This window comes from Motacilla alba, chromosome 15, assembly GCF_015832195.1.
Source record: "Motacilla alba alba isolate MOTALB_02 chromosome 15, Motacilla_alba_V1.0_pri, whole genome shotgun sequence".
NCBI classification, from domain to species: domain Eukaryota; kingdom Metazoa; phylum Chordata; class Aves; order Passeriformes; family Motacillidae; genus Motacilla; species Motacilla alba.
The window spans coordinates 9,570,941-9,591,942 of record NC_052030.1 but is presented as its reverse complement, the minus strand read 5'-3'; the positions used below and the strand labels follow the sequence as shown (position 1 = coordinate 9,591,942).

The following is a 21,002-nucleotide window of genomic DNA, read 5'->3' as shown; positions in this document are numbered from 1 at the left end:
TTGCTGTGACGACGTGACGCAGCTGCCCGGCACGGGAAGCCTCTGGACACCGTTAATCCCTCAGGCACACACACGGGGACCCGTTAGAAACCTCTAGTTAAAAGCACATTTGTGTATTTTTTTTTTGTTTTGTTTTGCTTTGGTTTTTTTTTTTTTTTTTTGTTTGTTTGTTTTTTCTTTTGTGTCTGGCCCTGGCTGCTTTGGCTGTCATAGAATGGAATCACAGAATCATGGAATTGTTTGGGTTGGAAAAGCCTAAATGTGGGTCCAAGTCCTGTCAGTCCCTCCACAGGGTGGACTGCACTCCACAGGCTTCTCCCTCTCCACCGAGGAACCTGAAATTATTGTTACTTTAAGGTGAAATAATTGTTGTTTGAGCACCTCTCCTGTGAAACGCAGCAGCTTTCTGCTGGTGGGGTTACGTGGAGCCACGAGGATTTTCCCTGAGTGAAGGGGTTGAGTGAAGGGGCTCAGGGTGGTCCCTGGGCTCGGGGGGAGCGAGGGGAGATTGGGGGGTCCCAGCACAGCCCCTCCATCAGCCCCTGCTCCTAACCCCGGTGTGGCTCCCCCCGAGCCCAGCCCCAGCACAGGTGGGGGAGAGTTAATCTGCTCTGGTTTATACGGGATTTGTGCCCCTCCTGGCACTTTCCAGAGCCGTGCATCCCAATCCTTCAGCGCGGGAGGGGAGATGAAAGCCGAGGCTGTGGGGGCCGCCCTTGTGCCGGGTTTTGGGAGAAATCCCTGTCTTTTTTTTTTGGAGAAGGGGAGAAATCCCTGCTGTGTTTAACCCCCTGACCAAAAACCATCTCGAGGTGTAAATAACAGAACTCAGGCAGCTGGTGCCCCAACAACTGTGAAAAATAATAGATCATAGAGAATAGGGAATAGAGAATAGAGAATAGCTCTTTCTCTGCTGCTGGCCCTTCTTTTCTCCGGGTGGTTTATGAGGAGTGGCTCGGTGGGACAAGTGGGAGACCCCCCCTGTGCCCACGTCCTGCCCCTGCTCAGGAGGGCTCAGCAGATGGGCTCAGGCACTGCCAGGGGTCTCAGGGGTCTGTGGGGAGCAGGCAGAGCCCCCAGCATCCCTCGAGCACTGGTCAGGGACCCCTTTCGCAGTGTGAAGCAGCAGCTGGTCAAGCTCCGGCATCTGTTTAAAACTAAGCTCCTTTCTCTCCTGAAGAGTTTCCCTCCTCGTTTCCCTCACACGGAGCTATGAAACCACGCTCGGGGGGGCAGAGCTGGGCCTGCAGGAGCGCCGGAGCTGCTCCCGTGCAGGGTTTGCAGCGCAGGGATGTGCACGCTGCTGCCCGGCAGCTCGCTGCGCTCAGGCACGGACCGGGCACGGCGGATGCCCTGCTCCAGCCCAGGGCTGAGCCGAGCCGTCGGTTCGGTACCTCCATCCCTGACAGACCCCCCCGGGCTCGCTGGGGACTGAGCCGTGAAGGTTCCCGGTGCTCCCGTCCCGCTCTCCCAGCGCCGCTCATGCGGCTGCGGCTCCCCCGGGGCAGCGGGGCAGGGCCGGGCTGTCACATCCATCCGCGGCGAGCTTTGACATCTCCACCGGCTTCCAGAGGCTGCAAGGTGGAAAGAGCTGCGGGAGGTGGGAGGAGGGCACGGGGAGAGGCGTCTTGGGGAGGTCATGGAACGGTTTGGGTTGGAAGGGACCTTAAAGATCAGCCAGTGCCACTCCTGCCATGGCAGGGACACCTTCCACTGTCCCAGGCGGCTCCAAGCCCCGTGCAGCCTGGCCTTGGGCACTGCCAGGGATCCACAGCTGCTCTGGGGACCTGTGCCAGGGCCTCACCACCCTCACAGGGAGGAATTCCTTCCCAATATCCTGTTTCTACACCTGAGACACCACGGTCAGACAGTCTGAGCACTGCCTCAGCCTCTTACTTCTGCTTTTCCCCTGTTATTTTCCTTATTCAAAGCACAAATCACTTCAGACTGAAAATGCAGAGTTTAAATCCACCTCAAATCAGATTTAAATTTGAATATCCCTTGCTTTAGAAGTTGTTTCTAAACACCACGATGGCTTGATCAGCAGAATGCTTTTATCCCACCTGCTCATCCGTGCAGGGAAGTGAATTGTGGTCTTAAAACAACTATCCTTTTAAGCCTCAGAGGCAGCAGTGGGAAGTTTAATTTAATTAGCATGATACTCGGAGATGTAACTTAATCACATTAAGTATAGATCAACGTGCTCTCATTTAAGCTCTCCAAGCTCCAGAAAACAGGGGCCAATCGTCTCCCACCTGTCTTTAATCTGGGCAGAAGCAGAATTTTCCAAGGAAAAGGAACCAGCAGGGCTTGGGGGGAGTTTGTCCCTGTGCTTTTTTCAGATTTTCTCCCAGAGATTCTGCAACCCATCTGGTCCAGCAATCACATTCCCCCGAGTTCCATTTGTGCTCAATGGGTATTTAACAAGCAAATAAACAGTGAAAAGCAAACAGAGTACGCGGAAATACGGGTATGGCCCAGGCTTCCTCCTGGCCCCTGGAAGGCACAGGAGGGACCAAATTCGGATTAATCCCGAGGCCGGAGCTCCCTCCTGTTCTCCTGCCAGCCTGGGAGCCATTGGGATGATGGTCCCTGCTGTCATTAGGGCCACTGAGGAGGAGCAGGGCTCCGAGGCACAGGATGCAGCCCAGCGCTGGGGTCAGGCTGGGGGCTGCCGGGTGTGACAGCGTGTCCCTGCCGTTCTTGCCGGGGTGGAGTCCCGAGCCAGCGGGGCCGTGCCGGTGGCCGCTGCCCTGGCACAACCCGGTGTGTAGTTATTGGAAACCGGACTGCGGAGGAGCCAGGATGCTGTTTCTATGGAAATGTCCTGGAACAGTAAACCAGGGAAGAGAAAAACACAGGAGATGGTAATGGAGCGGCAGGCAGGGCATCCCCGAGGGGCTGTGGTGTGATTTTGAGAAGAAGCGTCGGGGGTCTCTTCGTTGTCACCTTCCCGCTGTGCTGGAGCTCACCGGAGCGGGCCTGGAGGGCTCACGCCTGAAAGGACGCGGTTGTTTCGCCCCTGCGAGGGACCCCCAGAGCCCTGACCCCTGTCCGAGGCCACACACTGCCCCAGCCGTCCCCACCTGCCGGGACACCCTAGGGCTCTCCCGGTGCGGTGTCACCCAGCCCCGCCACCACCGTCCCCGGGCACCGCGGGGCTGGGCCGGGGGTGCGGGGACCTGGCTGGGGTAACGGGGGTCCGCTGCTGGGGGGGGGCTGGTGGCGACACCGGGAGCCGGGGGACAGCTGTGACCGCACCGTGGGACCGGCCCCGGCTGAGACCCGGGCGAGAGCACCGGCCGGGGTGCCGGGGGTGCCGGGGGTGCCGGTGCCGGGGGTGTGGGGGGCACGGGGCGAGCCGGGGCTGCGGCTGCCGGGAGCGGCGCGGATGCCGGTGCCGGGGCAGCGGAGCCGCGGCTCCCGGGGTGCCGGTGCCGTCGCGGATTGGCGGCGGCGCGGCCCCTCCCCGGCGGGGCGGGGGCGGTGCGGCCCGGCGGGCCCGGCCCGGTGCCCGGCAGTCTGCGGGCGCTGCGGAGCGAGCGCGGCCATGGCGGCGGCCCCGGCGGGTACGGCGGGCGGGCACCGGCACCGGGGACCGCGAGCGGGGGTGGCGGGGCAGGGCCGGGCCGGGCCGCGCTAATGGGTCTCTTCTGCTCGTTTCTCCCCGCAGAGGCGGAGACCCGGCAGCGGCTGCTGCGCACCGTGAAGAAGGAGGTGGGTGCGGGACCCCCGGGAGCAGCCCCGGCCCGGTGCCCGCGGGGAGCCCCGCGCCCGCCCGCCCGCGGCATCGCTGGCTCCGGCTGCTGCTGCTGCCGAGGGGTTCAGAGCCCCCAAAAACCAGCCCGGAGCGGGGCCGAGAGCCCGGCCGGGCGCGGTTGCGGGTCCCGGGGGGCGGAGGAGCATCCCTGCAGCGCCAGTGCCCGGCATCCTTGGGAAATCGCCTTTGGCTGGGGGCAGAGCACGCCGCGACTCGGGATTTTCCGCAGGGAAAAGGGGCGACTCCCGGTGCTGCATCCTTCCCCTGGGAGCCGGGATGGGACGAGCCCTCCCGCGGCTCGGCAGGGCGGGGGGGGCTTCTGGGGACCCCGGCCAGGGGAAGGGGGGGCCCCAATGCGTGTGCCCGGTGCGGGGTGATGGCGTTCCGCATCTCCCCCTTCTCAGGCATCTTCAACTCTCTTAGTTTGTGCGTTCTTTGATGCTGAGCTGCCTGGAGCTCCGTGTTTCTCCCGTGTGTCACACCTGAGCCCGCGGTCCTGCCCGGGGCTGGGTCACCGGGGGCTGTTGTCATGTCCTGCCCAGCTCTGTCCCCGCAGGTCACCTCCCGGGATGCCGGAGGCGGGGAGGCGTGCGGTGCTTCGTTTCTGGTGTTACGAGCATCTCGCTATCCGCTTTACAGGCTCCGGGGAGTGGAAGGCGCTGCTTGGAGCCGGGAGGAGCAGACCCGGGGTGGGTGGTGGGTCTGGGGAGGGTGACAGCGCTGCCCATCCAGACCACTTCCCACCTTTAATCCTGTGCCGGGTGTGGTGCTAAGGAATACTGCTGGTTGCCTCAGCAACGGCTATTAAACCAGGAAAAGGGTATGACATTTATTTAGCGTGGTGGATGGAGCTGCCATCTCGTTATTGCTGTCTGTGGCAGCTCCTGAGTGCAGAGACAGCTGCTGCAGGGTGGCAGCCAGGGCTGCTCCTGGCTTCCCCCAGAGCCTCTCCTGTGCTGGCCTTCAGTGCCTGGCTCTGCTGGCTCCCAGGGCTGGGGAAAGTGGAGCTGGTACCTCAGGGAGCAGGGCTGGGCTTGGTTCCTGCCCTTCTGCTGGCTTTGGGGGGGGATAATGTGGGTTTGGTGAACGTGGCTAAAGCCTGAGGGAGGGAGGGGTGTGTGGGGAAAGCCCTCCTGCCCTGGGAAGGGCCACCACAGTGCTGTGAGCTGGGTGTTTGTCACTCTCGGGGCTCTCTCCAGCAGCCCCTTGGTGCTGACGCAGAGCTGAGGCTTTTTCCTGGTGATCCCATTGCTCAGGATGTTGGTGTGGGTTCCCTGCAGGTACCAAGTGGTTGCCATTCCCTTGGGATTTGCCTTCCACTCCTGCTGGAAGAGCTTGGGCAGGGGCTGTGGGTGCACAGCCACACAGGCTGGGGAATTCCATGGAGGACCTATGCTCTGGTAGGAATTAAAAACCCGGGGAGACATGATCCTGTAGGTTATGGGGTTAATTATTCAGCACCGTCCCTGAAACCAGGAGCAGGTGGGGCATTCTTCTGCCTGTTGCTCTCTGCTCAAGCTTTTGGTTTTCCTTCCTCTTCTAGGCTGACCTCAGGTTAAGTCAGGAGCTTGTGCAGACTCCAGGGAGCAGTAGAAAGGGCCAGTTGCAGAAATTTGGGGGTTTGGGGGCCCCCCCCCCCCCCCCCCCCACTCCCAGAATTTTAACCTTTCTCAAACCTGTGTCATTCTCATTTCACGAGGCCACACCTGGTTTTGCTGCAGCCCTCCGTGCAGGTGAGCCCAGCTGGGAGCAGGGACAGGCAGGGCTGTCCTGGGGGAGCTGTGCCACTTCTGTCACCCCAGGGCCACAACTGAGAACACAAACACTGGGGAGAAGGTCTGATCTGAGCAGGGACAGAAACAATAAACTGGAATTAGCCAGGGCACTGAGCAGCCCTCAGTATTTGGCTGTTGCCATGGTTAAGGTTCTGGAGAAGTCCTGTGCTGCAGTGGATGTGCAGGTTGAGATGAGCTGTGTTATCTGTCACCATCTTCTTCCTCCCCCCCTGAGCCCATATGGCCATAATAAATCAAACCAGCCCTGGAAGCTGCAAGATTGACTGTTTGTCAGCAAGGCTGCGAGGGAAGGAGCGGAGTCTGGCTTTGTGAGGCATCCTGTGCGCTGTTCTGCAGGAGAAGCAGCATGGCCAGCATTCTCTGACTTTTTAGGGCTTCTATCAGATGGAATGAGGCTTTTTTACTGAGCCAGAAATACCCAGGTTTGGAGGGGTGTGGGTTTGCAGCTAGAAATGTTCCTCTTGCAACCTGTGCTCCTCCTGCTTCCACAAGTTTTGTTTTGCGTGGAGGAGAGTCCTGAGCTCTGTTTTCAGCTCCCTGCAGGCAGCTGCAGGGCACAGAGGAAGGGAAGCAGGTGTTACCTGTGCAGTCCACCTGCACACGTGTCCCTGGAGTGTGAGCTGAGTGAAAAGCTGGGTGGTGTGTGAAAGCAAACAGTCATCTTGGTCTTTCTTCTGCAAAAACTTAGTTTATGTTTAACTTGCCACTCAGGAAGCAGCTCTTGAGTCCTTACTCATCAGTAACTGTTGAACCTGAATTGAATATTTTGCTGCCTGTTCTAAGAATTCTTTCAAATATTGGGGTTGACCACAGCCTGCTTGTCTTCTGCCAGATATATTGTTTATTTTTCAGTAGCTGGAATGGTTGTCACTGTGTAGCTGTTGACTAATTCCTTCATCATGTGTCATGGGAACAGCAGTCAGTCTCTTCCTCCCACCCTTTCAGAGGAGCCCCTGCTTTGCAGCCATGTTGCCTGGTTTGTGGCTAAATAACACAAATGACTGGTAAGAGCATTGTTTTTGCAGCTTGGGTTTGTTTTTCTGCGTGCCTGCTATTCCAAAATATCAGATTGCAGGCACCGGTGCCAGCTATTTCATTCTGGATGGGTAGAAAATTGTAAATTAATTTAATGTTACTAGGATTTGAAAAATTAATGTTGAGAGCTTTAAGTGTTCTCAAGGCCAGTTTATTAAAAAAAAAAAAAAGAAAAAAGGGAAAAGGCCTTTGTGCAGCTGTCAAAAGTGTTCAGGCAAGATAAGGATGAGGATGATGAGCTGCAGGTTGGTAATGAAAGCTGCTGTTGGCAGAGGGACCCTCTGATGTCTGTCAAGCACCCAGGGCAGCCTTTTTCAGATATTTCTGTAGCAAGAGAGAGCAGAGGGCCCTTAATGCAGCATTTCTCGATTGCCTGCATCGATCTGCTCTGAAGAGCAGCTCTGATCACTGGGGACCATTTCCTCTCCTTTCACAGATGAAAGCAGGGCTTTGCTCAAGAGCTCTCGTGCTCCAGAAGCCCCTGGCTCGAGCCTTCCTCCCCAGGGCAGGTTTTGTGCTGCTTTCCCCCTTCCTCACACCTTCCCCGGGGCCAGGGGAGCCTCTGTCCCCTGCTGCCAAAATTTCCTGCCCTCCTCCCCGCCTGCATCCTGGCTGTTGCCATGGGAATACCTGGCTTTGCACGGATTCAGGACTTCAGGGCAGTTTGGAGCCGGGAGTTGCCCTTGGTTTCAGCATCATCCCTTGCCATGTTTCAGTGCATCCAAAAGACTCCTCAGGGTGCCATCACTACCTTGGAGAAACAGGAGCTTTGGGATGTGGTGGGAGCAGAGCCCAGCTTCGAGGTTTGGGTGTGCTGGAAACACAGAAATGACTAAAGTTTGCCTTAAATGTTTCCCTAAATGTCTCTATTGAGCATTTACAGCGAGCAGGGCCCACAGATGGCGTGGAAATGTGCCTTTGACAAGCACAACAGGAATAGAACCAGCTAGAACGTGATCTCAGGCAGCTTAAATTAGTGTTGCAAGCTGGGATTTTGGGCCAAAAGTTGATGCTCTGTGAAGAAAGTCTGCTGCAAAACGCTCTCAGCAAATACACGTGGCTGGGATCACCCCCTGTGTCCCCCAGGGTGCAATGCTGCATTATGGATCCTTCCATTAATGTATTTTAAATTCATTTTCCAGCAAACTGCGCAAATATTCAGAGTTCTTCTCCTCCCTGGAGCCTCACCCCAGTCCCCAGCTGTGAGCACAGGTGGTTCCTGGGGAAGGGCTGGCCTGGAATTCCCTCCTGTGTGTGTCACGTGGAGGATCCCTCAGCTGCAGGAGGTGCCATGTTTTATTCAGCGAGTGCTCATAAATAATGAAACAGGACTTTTAGAGAAGCCAGAGGTCTCAGTGGGCTGGAGGGTGATCGATGTTTCCGAGGCAGCAAGAACAGGGAGCTGCCAAATGGCTTTCAAGGCAAGTGCCTGGTGCCACCAGAGCTGTCCCTGTGCTGTCCCCCCCGTGCCAGGGGCCACCAAAATGCCTCTGGGTGTAAATGCTGCCCGTGCCCTGCAGCTGGGGCTGTTTTAACTGATCCCAGCACAATTAATTGGGGTTTTTTATGTAGTGGTCAGCCAGTGAACTCTTGGAGGAGCGGCTGCAGCTGGGGGTGGTGCTGAGCAGTGTGTCTGGCACCTGCTTTGGGGATCATCAGGGTGTTTGCTGCTGGAAAGATGAGGAACGGTGTGAGGCAGGAGAAACAGGAAATCCTGCAGCACCGAGCCTGAAAATGTGAATTTTATCAACAAGGCTGCTAAAAAAGGGCCTTGTAGCAACAAGACAGGCAACAGGCAGACATTTCATTTTCAAATGAGCAGATGAAGCTGGCTGGTGAGAGGTTTCAGTCTGAGAAGTTCTGCTGTAGCTGGAAAAGTGGCTTTAGCAATGTGGTGAAATATCCCAGGATTTCCATCCAGCATTCCCTGAACTTTCCTGTGGGCATCAGAAGGATTTGGAATAATGTCTTTGTGTCCTGGAGCTGAGCAGGAATTCTGCACTTGCTTTGCCTGGGATGCCTTTGTTACATCCAGCAAAACCAGGCTTGCATTCCTGCTGGGAAATATCCCCCTGCAGTGCAGGGGAGGCTGTTTGTCCTTGCAAATACAGCCCTGCCTGGGGATGTCCTGGTGTTGCATCTCAGTGATCCTCAGGTTTTGTATCACCTGAGAAGTGCTGCAGTGTCCCATGGGGAGCTGCTTCCCGGGGAGGTTTTTGGGGAAAGAGACCTTGGTTGGGAGCAGCAGCTACAGGAGAGCTCAGACCACAGCAGGGAGTGCCCACATGCACTCGTTGCACCAGAACTGACAAGGAAAAATGGGATTTTTTTTAAGTGCAAGAATTAACTTCAAACACATAATCAAAGCAGTGATGAGAACGAGAAAGCTCCAGCTTGGAAAAGAATTTGAAAAGCAAATGTACAAAAGCAAATCAAGTTTAAAGCCTCTTTCATCAGTGGGTTGGGTGGTTTTGGTTTTTTTTTTTTTAATTATTTTGGTGTTTGTTTGATGGCTTTTGAGGGCTTGCTGGTTCTCCTGGGCCAGGTGGATTGAACAGGAGCAGTGAGCCTGGAAGTGCTGGGTAAATGATTTGGCTCAGTGATCTTGGAGGTCTCTTCCAACCGAAATTCCATGATTCTGTGATGAATTCCATGATTCTGAGGGGGTACAGACAGTGCAGCTTCATGGCTCTGGTCCTGTAGCATCTCATCCACCTGATCCTGCATAGAGGTGGATGTTCAGAAGGAGCAGGAGACATCTCCATCTCCATCTTCATCTTCATCTCCATCTCCATCATCCCTATTTTTAGCTGTAAATCCTTTGGGGATGGGATGGGATGGGATGGGATGCTCTCCCACTGCTTTGGCTCCTGTGTGGGGCTGCTGTGCCCCATTTTTTTGCTCATCCAGGCATTTTTTGGTGCTGGATGTGGCAGCCAGGCCCATTCCTGGATCTGGTGGCCAGGAGCAGCCCCACAGCTGCCCTCAGCCTGTGGCAACGTGAGCGAGCTTGACCCTGGAGCAGGACTGGGAAAAGGATCTCCCTGGGGACTCTGTTTGCATCTGGCTTGCTGTAAACAATTCCACAGAGTTCTGAGCATGGCCAAATAGACAGGAGGTGCTGTGCACCCCCAGAAATGCCTGAAAAACCAGTGAAAGGCTCTGCAAGAGGCAGGAAAATAGACTGCAAATGATGCAGAGTACAGGTTCTGCGGGGGAAAATCTGACCAGGTAGAGCAGTTGAGAGTCAATATTGCCTTGGGCTAATTAAACCTGCAGTTCTTGGTGTGCTCCTGGTCCCTGCACCTCGGTGGTGGCTGTGGCTGTGATAATATTTGGCTTGTTCCAGCAGTGTAAATGACAGCAGGGCTGGGTGACAGCAAAGCTGGACTTTGGATGATGAATATCCCTGGGAATTTTGTAGCAGAGAGGTTTAAGCCTTCATCCTTCATCCCTCCCTGGGGTTGTTGGACAGGTGAGGTTTGATTTCCCTTTCCAGGGGAGACTTGTCCTGTGCTCCCAGCTGGAGCCAGGGGGGCTGCTTGTGCTGTTGTGGAATACTTGATGAGATTCTTCTCGAGTTTACCTACAGCAAAATTATTAGTTGCTGTTTTTAATTTCCTTTCTAATAAAAGAAGAGCAAACATCTCATTTCTCTAGGCTGGCATGAGATGCAGAGTGGGCAGCTTCATCTGTTGGGATTGTTCTGGCTGCAGTCTGAGAATTAGCATTAAAATGCAGCACATTCAGAGGCTGTTCAAGTCTGCTCTGTGGAGGGAGCCAAGGGGTGTCACAAATCCCCTGGCAGATCCCAGCTGTGCTCCTGGTGATCCCAGCTGGCTGTGGGAGAGCCCTTTGGGGTCTGCAGACAACAGCACAGGAAATCTGTCAGGAGTTTTGGGGTTTTCTGGCTCTGAGCTGTCCTACAGATGCCAACTGTGTCTGTTTGGGCAAATTTGAGATGGTTTTGTTGGAAAACTTTCTTGGTACGTAGAGAAAGTTGGCATCTCTTGGCTCCATTCCCTGGAAGTGTTGATTCTGTTCCCTGGAAGTGCCCAAGGCCAGCTTGGATGGGGCTTGGAGCAGCCTGGGCTAGGGGAGGCTGTCCCTGCACTGCAGGGGCTGGAATGGGATGAGCTTGAAGTTTTTTCCCACCCAAACCATTCCAGGATTCCAAGATACCCCTTATTTTGTGTCACAAGGCCATGTCTGTCTGTCTGTCTGTGCTGGGGCTGGTGTCTGTGTTTGTCACACACCAGGTGAGTGCCCTTGTTGCTCTTTCCACTTCCAGGCCTTTAGACTTGATTTATTTTTACTGTTACAACCTCACTCAACGCAGTACAATTTTTTATTTTTTAATTTTTTTTAACATTTAATGAGTAATTTTCCACTAAACTGTGTCTCTTGGAAGGTGTTTTGTTTGTGCCTCGAGCGTGCAGGTGGCTTGTGCAGCGTTGGCACTGAAATGCCCTCTCAGAGCCGTGTCCTGCTGTCCTGGATGGTCCCCAGGCCCTGGACAGACAGATGGTCACTGCCCTGGGGAAGGCCCTGTGGCACTGCAGGCATGGTGTCAATGCACTGAAATGTCAAATATTTGAATATACTGCTTATATTGGAATATTTCCTGATTGAATCAGAGGCTGGTAAAGACTGCAAGTTGACTCTGCAACTTGCAAAAAAATCAACTCTGCAACTTGCAAAAAATCAACTCTGCAAGTTGATTTTCAGGCATATTTTGTGAAGGTGGGAGGGTAAAATCCTGATACCACCAGTGCTGCCGTGAGTACATTTAATATTTGTGTGTGGTCAGTTGGATGTGTGAGGGAGAAGGGCTGAGTCCTGCTGCCAGAGGAAGCTCAGCCTGCCTGGGTGAGGGTCAGGAGCCATCTGGACAAGGGTGGCTCAGCCAAATTTCAGGGAATCCCTGAGGGCCCCAAGATGTGAACATCCCTACCAGGGATGGCTCCCGGGTTGGGCAGGATGCCAGAATATCTCTGGTGGACATTCCAGGTGGAGGAGAAGGGGCAGCTCTGGGCAGCACGTGGTGGACAGTGTGCTGCTCCCCATCCCTGCTCCAGCCCTGCAGCCACGCCAGGGGATGTGTGGGAGACAGAGGCTCCTCTCCTCTTGCTGGGACTGCCTCTGTCCCTGTTTCTGTTGCTGAAGTGTAAAATGGAATGGTGCTGGAGCAAGGAGCCCTCAGTGAGGATTGCAGCTGCCCCTTCCCTGGTGCCCAGCGTGGGGCACTGGGACAGGGGGAAGCTGCAGGAGGGAGGTGAGGAAGGAAGGAACTGAAAAACGAGGAGAAAACTGCAGATGGGAGGTGAGGAAGGAAGGAGCACCAGGAGAAAACTGCAGATGGGAGGTGAGGAAGGAAGGAGCACCAGCAGAAAACTGAAGATGGGAGGTGAGGAAGGAAGGAGCACCAGGAGGTGCCCTGACCAGGGACAGCTGCAGTTTTAGGACACAGTAGAGCACTGAGGTGGAAGATGGAGCTTTGTCCTGGTCGCTGGGGTGTTCCTGCAGGTGGAGTCGCTGCTCTGAGCACAGGGCTGGGATGTGGGAGGCGTGGAAGGTGCAGGAGCTGGACCATGAGGAATTTCCCAGTGCTCCGAGGCACCTCCAGTCCCGAGTTCCACATCTCAGTGCCATTCCTTGCTGTGACTTCCTGACTCAGCACCAGCTCATCCGAGCTGCTGGCATCCAGGGAAGTGTCAGGGCTCTGTTAGTCACCGAGCAGGGAGCAGTGCTGGGATCTCACCTGAGGGCTCTGGCAGAGCAGCTCTTGGCTCACAGAGACTCTGCTCTTAATCCATACTCAGGATTTCCTTTATGGAGCTGTAAGCTGTGCATAACTGGCCTTGATTATACCTTGCAGAGCAGTTTAATTCCCCAAATGATGCCATTAAAGGTCTCTCATCCATGCCAAGGTTTGCTTGGCCGAGTCTTGACCTGCTGTATTTCCCTCCTCCCTGTGCCCTCGGGGAGAGCACCTTGCTAAGCTCAGCTTCCCTCACACCCTCGGCTCTGTGCTGGCAACACTTTCCCCCGTGTTTCCCAAAACCAAGATGTTACAGAGGCACTGGAAGATGAGATCCAGGCACGCTGGCAGCTGTGTTTGAAAGGAAAAGTGGTTGGGAAGTGAACGTTCGAGGAGCAAAGATTCAGCTGGGCTTTGGCTGCTGGCAGCGGGATTAGGGAGAGTGACAGCTGGGGATGGAAGCCACCCCTCTGCTGCCAGACCCGACCTGCTGGCTCTGACCTCCTGCCTGCCCCCTGCAACAATTACCCTCCTGGTTTGTGTGGGGTCCTGTTTGTTTTTGTCCCCTAATGTGCCCCCGATGAGCGCTAAGTGACAGCTTCCTCCGGAGCAGCTGAGTGCCAGTTGTGAGTCAGAGAGGGCAGAGCTGCTGGCACTGCTGTGCAAATGGAATTCCTGGGCACAGCTGGTGCCAGGTGATCACTGAATTAGGCATTGATGGAGAATTGCAGCCATTTGGGACAGCTGTGTCACAGGAAATTTGTCAAACAAAATTAGAGAACAGCACAATGCTGTAAAACCCTTGAATATGAGATTTGGGTGCCTTTATTAGATGACTTTTGTCTAAGTGATGCTCAGTTCCCTCAGGTAATCCTCAGCTCATCGTTTTCCTTCTGTGAAGTTTCTCAGAAATGAAACAACCCTTTTGTTATACCTGACTTTTTGAGGTAGCTGGTGATGCTCAGCAGGCAGAGCTGCATCAATCCTCCATGAGCTCTCCTGTGCCATTGGGAAAACCTGGGAGCAGAGGAGGCTCCCGTGCACCCACCCCACCTCAGGTCCATGGCTGAAATTCCATGTTTTTCCTGACTGCCTCTGTCCTGCAGGTGAAGCAGATCATGGAGGAGGCTGTGACGAGGAAGTTTGTGCATGAGGACAGCAGCCACATCATCTCCTTTTGTGGTGAGTCCCCTGTGCTGGCCTGGACTGGGGCTTTTGGTGCTGTGCCAGGTGGGAACACTCCTGGGAACACTCTCCAGCTCCAGGACCTTGGGCTGGGGGAGTGGGGAGTGCCAGAGGATGGATTGTTCTGGCAGAGGTCCCAGTCCCTGAGCTCTTTGTGCTTAAAATATACAGGGATGTGTCAAAAGAGGGAGGGATGCTGGCGTTGAGGAAGGACTAGAAACAATATTTTATTTTTAAATTCCCTCGAGAATTGATCCAGCCGAAAGTCTGTCAAGTCCAAACCTTTTCTTTGCTGTTATGGAATAGGAGTTTATGGAAAGGAGGCTGGGCTTTCTCCTTTCCTGCTGGGCCCTCACATCAAAGACACCCAGGAGCCTGTTCCCAGCCCGTGGCCCCTGTGTGGCTTCGAAAGAGCAGAGCAGACCTCCAGGTGTGACTCATTCCCTGCTTTTCTGTGCAGCACGAGGCTTCCCAAAGTGGCATTATTTATAGGCTCCTGTGACAGGGAGCTGAGGCATCCAGGCACCAAGGGCTCCTTGGTTCCTTCGGGCCTCTTAAGATGCTGCTGCATTTCCCTGGTTCCTGGTGTCCCCCTCCTGCTCCATCCGCTGTTCCTCTCACTGCAATGCTCCCTTCACCTTCCCCAGTGCTGGGGCTCTCCAGGAGCTGGGTGAGCTTATAAATAACCTCTTTCCCTGCCAAGCAGAGCGTGCTGCAAGCCTGGCTCTGGCTGCCAGAGCTGCCCTTTTCCCTGGAGAGAGCTGCCTTCCCTTCCCAGCAGAGCCCTCCTCACGGAGCCCTGCGCAGTGCAAACCCCTGGGGATGGAGCCAGTGGGCTGGCAGGGAAGGGCAGCAGCCCCCGTGGTGCTGGGAGGGGGGGTTTGGAGCAGACAAACACGAGCTGGCATCTGTCATGTCCAGGCTGCCCTGGGAGGCTGATGGGGAGCCCAGGGTTTGGTGTCCACGGCAGCCAAGGCTGCTCAGCCCGAGGGGTTTGGATCATGTCAGAGCTCTGGGCAGCTCTGGAATATTTTCAGTCTTTTGCCAGGAGTCAAAGCTGCCCCCTTAGCTGGGTGTAGCTGAGCAGGGCCCCTGCACCATGTGCATCTGCTGTCGATTATATCCTGTATATCCTGGCTCTGCTCTAAGTTGTATCCCAAGGGATGAGGAGGATCTCTTTGCAGTGGTGACAAAACTGAGCTCCAAAACTCATCCTGTTTAAAAATGCTGCCATCACCCCTGGATTTAGTAGAGCACGGGGAGAGTTTTTCCTGTGGAAGCTGCACATTTCCCTGTAGTTTGCCAGCAGGAGAGGTGTTTTGCATGGGTTCAGATCTGGCATGGGGAACAGATGCTGCTGACAGCTCTGCCTTCGTGTCTGTGCCAGGGGCCTGTCAGGAGCTGAGATTTCCCCCTGCCTGGCAGGAGCTGGGATGTGCTGCCTGTGACCTGAGCACAGCGAGAGCACCGGTGCTCCTGTTTGTCTGCTGGGAATTTGGAATGGAACTGGTGGCACTGGGAGCTCCCTTCCTTGGGAGTGCAGCAGGAGCAGCCCTGGCTGCTCACCCCCCGTGGGTACCTGAGCTTTCAGCACCCCCCTGAGCTGGGCACTCCAAATGGGCACCCCTGGGTGCAGTCCCAGGCAGGTGGGGCTGTTTGTCACTCATGTTTCAGCCATGGAGCATAGGACAAATGAGGGAGATGTTGGCTTTTCTGGCAAAGCCATGGAGCAGTTTGGGTTTCATTTTATTTGCAGCTGCACATAATCCTGGGACAGACGAAGCCCTTTGGGCTTTGGGAGGGCTTGTGCAGGGCCTGGTTTCAAAGCCAGATGTCCCTGCAGTGGCTCTGCCTGGCTGCTGGGGGTCAGCAGGGCTGGGCTGGCCCAAATCTGTTGTTGTTCTGCCAGCACAGGCTGTGTCTCACCGCCCCCCGGATGCTGCTGCTGGGCACCGAGCTCAGGCACGGATCAGGGCAGGATAATGAGCCTCTCCCAGCCTGGGAGCTGCTGAGATGGGGCTGCGTGGAATGCCTTTTCCTGTGTCTCCATGGAGTTGTTCAGCTGTAGGGAAGTGTGCCTTTCCAGGCAGGAGAGGAAGCAGCATCCGGGCTCGGCTCAGCAGTGCTGCCTTTCCAGGGAGGAGGGAGCAGAACTCCTTGTCAGACCTGGATCAAGGGCCTGGGGACTGTGGGTCTGTGTGATTTTTCCAGGGCTTTGATCAGCCTGTTTAATCAGTCTGTGTTTGGCACCAGACATCCATCCTGAGCCCTCCCAGGGGGCTTTGGGAATGAGCTGCTGGCTGAGCCTGTGCGTGTGCACGCCTTTCTGTGGAGTCATCGCTGATTCCTGGGATCCCTGCTCACCCTGGCAGGGCAGGGAAGGTGTCTGGGGCTGTCTGGGCACTCACTGGGGTTTGGTGAGTGCCTCTGGGCACAGATCAGGTCATGGAGTCAGGCACAGCCTTCCACAGGGGCTTAATGAGTCCTCGTGTCCCCAGGTACCAACAGAGTCCCCAAAGCCAGACTGAGCTGATGGCATTGCCTGTGGTTCATCCACAGGGACTTTGTTCCTTTCAGCTTTTCAGAAGAATGTTTGCATGATCATTGAGATTTTTTGGGGAAAATTGCCCCATTTCCTGTGCTGCTTTAGAAACCCTCAGGGTGCCTGTCCTTGCTCCTGAGCTTTGTCCTCCTGACTTGCACCATCCCAGCACAGGGAGTGAAACCTCCTGTTCCAGCTGTGCCCATCCCTCAGACTGGGCTGAAGGGAAAACATCAGGGAGATGCTGGATTCTCCACAATCCACAAGAAACTTCAACAACAACAAAAAAAAAAAACAACCTACAAAAAGAGTAGTGTCAACCTGTTTGCCCAGCACAGCAATTGCCCTGCCTGGAGAAGCTGTGGTGCTTGTTGTTAATTCCCATGTGGGATGGGATTACAATTTCCTGAAGCCAAGGTTGGGATGTCTCTGCCTTCAGATCTACTGTCTGAGGCATTTTAGGAGCCTCCATCTATGGAAGTGTTCAAGGATAGGTTGGATGGGGCTTAGAGCAACTTGGTCTAGTAGGAGGGGTCCTGATGAGCAGTCTTTTTCTGGATTCCTTGTCACCCCCTCAGATCCTGGGGGGTGCTGTGAGGTCTCCACACACCCTTCTCTTCCCCGGGCTGAACAGCTCCACCTCTCTCAGCCTGGCTCCACAGGGAAGGTGCTGCAGTGACCCCGAGGCTGGCTCAGTTGGGTGGAGCAGGGTGCAACTCAAGCCAGGATTGCGTGGTGCTATAACTGTGTGTTCCATTGATGGGCCAATCCCTCAAAGAGCTGGACTGGATGATCCCTGTGGCTCATTCCCAGCGGGAATACCCTGATCCTGAGGCCTGTGCTCTCTGCAGCTGCCGTGGAGTGCTGTGTGCTGTTCGGGCTGAAGCGGAGGGCGGCCGGGTTCCTGCGCAGCAACAAGATCGCGGCGCTCTTCATGAAGGTGGGCAAGAGCTTCCCCCTGGCAGAGGAGCTCTGCAGGAAGGTGCAGGACCTGGAGCAGCTCATTGAGAACGCGTAAGGCACCAGCGTGGCTGCCAGTCCTCTCTGCTCACTCGGGTTTTGGGGTGGGAAGTGTGGTTTGGGTCCAACTTGAGCCTCGACAGGAGGAATTTCTCCTTCAGTCTTCTCTCCTGGGTTTGTTGTATCCTGACCAAACTGGTTGCTGTTCTAGGAGTTGTGGTCATGGTTTAAGCAGGGATGGACAAGTTCTAAATCTCTCTGCCTCTGCTCTGGTGCTTCAGGGAGAGCTGAGCACGCTGCTCCTGAGCTGTCACAGTTTATGGAGCAGTTCACCAAGCCAGCTGGAACCACGTTTGGCCTGTCTCAGTGTGCAGGGCTCGAAGCTGCAGTAACTCAGCTGCTGTTTGGGAGAGGATTACTCATCCTTGGACAATTAGCAGGGAGATGGATGGAGCAGCTACCTGCGGGCAGGAATTTTAAGCTGTCCTAAGATGAGCTGCTTTGCCTGTGAGCTCAGCCGTGGAAATGTGTGTGGGCTGGAGGACTGTGCTGAGGGAGAGCAGAGTTCTGGGGTGTCTTTACAGTGGGGAACTGATTTGGTGATGTCTGATTTCAGATGCAGGTGTGGCCCCTCTGGAGCAGGGGATGGGACAGGAAGCACCTCCAGAGCTCTGTCCCAGGCAATTCCCTGGGATCCCCCAGCCAACACGGTTAACACCCCCAAACCTCTGGTGGCAGGGGTGCCCTGGGCTCCCTCAGAGTTCAGGGGTGAGCCTGTGGTGTTGTTGTCTCTTGTCTTGTACCTAAAGGAGAAACCAAGCCCAGGGGGCCCCGGAGAACGTGCGCAAGGTGCCGAAGCTGCCCAACCTGTCTCCTCAGGCCATCAAGCACCTCTGGATCCGCACAGCCCTCTTCGAAAAGGTCCTGGATAAAATCGTGCACTACCTGGTGGAGAACAGCAGGTGAGCGCCGGCACGGGCCACCCGTGTCCTGCCCGTGGCACTGGGGGTGTTGCTGTATCCATGGGGGCCAGGGAAGTCCCTGCATGGCACAGGCCAGCTGTGTCACTCAGTGCCCATCGTGGGGACTCTGATGGATGCCCTGCTGCTGGTGACCACTGTGCACTCCCTAAAACACAGACAGGCCACACTGGCCCTGGTGATGGCTGGGTTGTCAGGGCTGCATTGTCCTCGTCTTCTGGGATCTGCATGCTCAGGTGTCCTGTGCTGGGACAGGTTAGTTAGGAGATGGTGATGCTTGCAATGTGCTGCAGGAGGGTTGCTGCTCCCCAGGAATTTCTCAGCCTGTTTAGGGCTTCTTGCCCTCTTCCCATGAAGGGGAGATACAGAAAGAGAAGGGCATGATGGGGATTTAAACCACTGTCTGTAACTTTGCAGTGCTCCAGCATTCTGCTGTCCTTTATTTCTTCTAGTAAGTACTATGAGAAGGAAGCTCTCCTGATGGATCCTGTGGATGGGCCAATTCTAGCATCTTTATTGGGTAACACTTGCTTTCCTTGCTTTCCCTCCTTGCTTTCCAAACCCATGCTCCCTAATCTGTGATCTGCAGATCCGGGAGGTGACCGCGGCCATGGGATCAAGGATGGTTCCCTTATGTTTGGGGTGTTCCTCTCCACAGTGGGGCCCTGTGCACTGGAATACACCAAGATGAAGACTGCTGACCACTTCTGGACAGACCCCTCTGCAGATGAGCTGGTCCAGAGGCACAGGATCCACAGCTCCCACTGCCGCCAGGACTCGCCCACCAAGCGCCCGGCGCTCTGCGTGAGTGGGGGATAATCCCCTCTGCTCCTCCCACATCCACAGCATCTGGGCTCCCTTTGCTTGGAAAGGCCTGTGGAGCCCTCTGATGAGGGAAGTCTTTGAGGCAGAGGTGCTGGGAACGTGGCCCATGGAGAGCACTGGCGTGCCAGCCTCTCCTGGCACTGCATGCCAGGCTCTGCATCCCTGAGATCATCATGTATGAACAGAAAGCTGAATCTGCTCTGTGCATTGCAAACAAAATTCACTCCTGGGGCTTCTCTGAGCTTGGACACAGTCAGGAATCCCCTTAGAGGACCCTGAGGGAAAGATTTCTAGTAGTGACTCTAGTAAGTGAGGAGGGAATGAGGTTCAAGAGAAGCTTTTGGGAAGCCAGAGGGTGTCTGTGCTCACCTCACATTTGTGAGTGTGTCTCTTGCAGATTCAGAAAAGACATTCCAGTGGCAGCATGGATGACAGGCCATCCCTGTCTGCCAGGGACTACGTGGAGTCCCTGCACCAGAATTCCCGAGCCACGCTCCTGTACGGCAAGAACAACGTCCTGGTGCAGCCGGTGAGCTCTGCTGGGAACCTGGGCTTGGAAACTCTTGCCTGGGCTTGCTCTGCCCCTCAGCACCTTGTTCTGTCCCAAACTGCTCTTGGATGGAGAAAAGCACATTTTCCATCCGGGAAGACACTGAGTGGATTGTGTTTGTGGAGGTCTTGTGATATGGATGCTCCCAGTGGGATGGAGGAGCTCTGCTCCAGCCTGGGTGGAAACACAGACTCTTCTCCCTGCCCGTTCTTTGCCACAAAACTCCTTCTCCTGTCCCCTCCTGCTCCTTGTAGTCAAATAAACGAAGTGCAAAGTGCTTTTAGGTGGAGCTGTTAGGTTTTCCTTGCTGGGCAGCTGCTCTCAGCCCTTTTCCAAGGCCTTGAGGTGTCCTGGAGTCTCTGCTGGGAGGTTTTCCAGGGCCACAGGGGGTTCCTCCCTGTTTGTGACTGGGTGGGCAGGGCTGTGTGAGGGGCCACAATGGGGCTCCAGGGGTTTGTGCTTCTTCCAGCTCAGTGTGTCACTGTGTTTCTCCTCCCAAGCGAGATGACATGGAGGCAATCCCAGGATATCTGTCCCTTCACCAGACTGCTGACATCATGGCACTGAAGTGGACCCCCAACCAGCTGATGAACGGCTCCGTGGGGGACCTGGACTACGAGAAGAGGTGACTGGCTCTGAGTGTGCCAGAGCAGGGGGGGAAATGTTCCCCTGGGTCAGAGTTTGCATCTGGGATGCAAAGCCATCACTGTTTTCCCAGAGAAACACCATCACCCTTGAGCCTGTAATGGGAAGGAGGCAGGGAGAGGGTGGCAGGAGGTGGTGTGAGATGTGTCTCTGCTGGGAAGTGCTCAGAGAGAGGGAGTGGGGCTTGTTCCAAAACACACAAAGTGGTTTTGTTTGTTGCCCTGAGGGAAATGCTCTCCCTCCCTCCCAGCACATTGGGCTCCCAGGTTTCTCCTGGCTCCAGGAAAATGGGAGTGTTTAGGGCACTGATGTAGCATCCTAAAGTAGAGTAGAGATCTTCTTCAGCAGAGCTTGGTCTCAGTTTTGTTCAGTGTCAGTTGTGGTTTTTTGGGTTTTGTTTACCTGTGTGCTTTTCATCTCCCCTTTCTTCTTGGCCCCTGGGCCATTCACTTGAGCCTGGTACCCTCCCCTAAAATCTGTTTTCATCTCTGCACTCCTTTTCTGAGTTCTTGCCTTGGGCATCAGCCTAAGCTCTAAAAATTCCCAGTGTCAAGACGTGACCAAGGAAGAGAGGAGGCAGATGGCACAGTAAGTATGACTGTACAAGGAGTCACTCTTGCACACCTTCCTGTCCTTCACGAGCTGTTTTTAATGTTATTTAAGCACTATTTTTACGAAGTGGCAGATGCTGCTGCTGCTCAGAATCTGGAAATTTGCTTTGTTGCAAAGAAGTGGGATGTGATTGAGTGCTGCTACCCTTGGACAGCAGTGCTGGGCTCTCCACAGGAATGAAACCCTGCCTCTCTGCTCTGTCTGGTGGCCGCCAGCTCTCCAGCAGGTTCTAGATCTGCTCAGACTCCTTGAGGTGCCTGTGCTGAGACAGTTCTTGAACAGAAGCAGCTGAGACCAAATCTGTTGGGAGCTCTGAAGAAACCCCATAAATTGTGAGGGTTCATTTCCCCT

The 21,002-nt window shown here is 55.2% G+C and overlaps 1 protein-coding gene across 4 annotated transcripts in view; it reads left to right on the top strand.

The window, feature by feature from the left end:
• The first annotated feature begins 3,519 nt into the window (after window positions 1-3,519).
• The window catches only part of SGSM1 (small G protein signaling modulator 1), a 36,286-nt gene continuing 18,803 nt past the window's right edge, over window positions 3,520-21,002 (top strand). For 2 of the 4 annotated variants that reach the window (XM_038152654.1, XM_038152652.1), the window contains exons 1-10: window positions 3,520-3,569; window positions 3,674-3,717; window positions 13,459-13,534; window positions 16,931-17,093; window positions 17,849-18,001; window positions 18,472-18,539; window positions 18,678-18,823; window positions 19,242-19,373; window positions 19,895-20,019; window positions 20,565-20,627. In XM_038152654.1, the coding sequence (XP_038008582.1) occupies window positions 3,551-3,569; window positions 3,674-3,717; window positions 13,459-13,534; window positions 16,931-17,093; window positions 17,849-18,001; window positions 18,472-18,539; window positions 18,678-18,823; window positions 19,242-19,373; window positions 19,895-20,019; window positions 20,565-20,627 (989 nt within the window). In that variant the 5' untranslated portion in view covers window positions 3,520-3,550. The remainder of the gene's footprint in view (window positions 3,570-3,673; window positions 3,718-13,458; window positions 13,535-16,930; window positions 17,094-17,848; window positions 18,002-18,471; window positions 18,540-18,677; window positions 18,824-19,241; window positions 19,374-19,894; window positions 20,020-20,564; window positions 20,628-21,002) is intronic. The other 2 variants (XM_038152655.1, XM_038152653.1) reach the window with 1 other exon arrangement.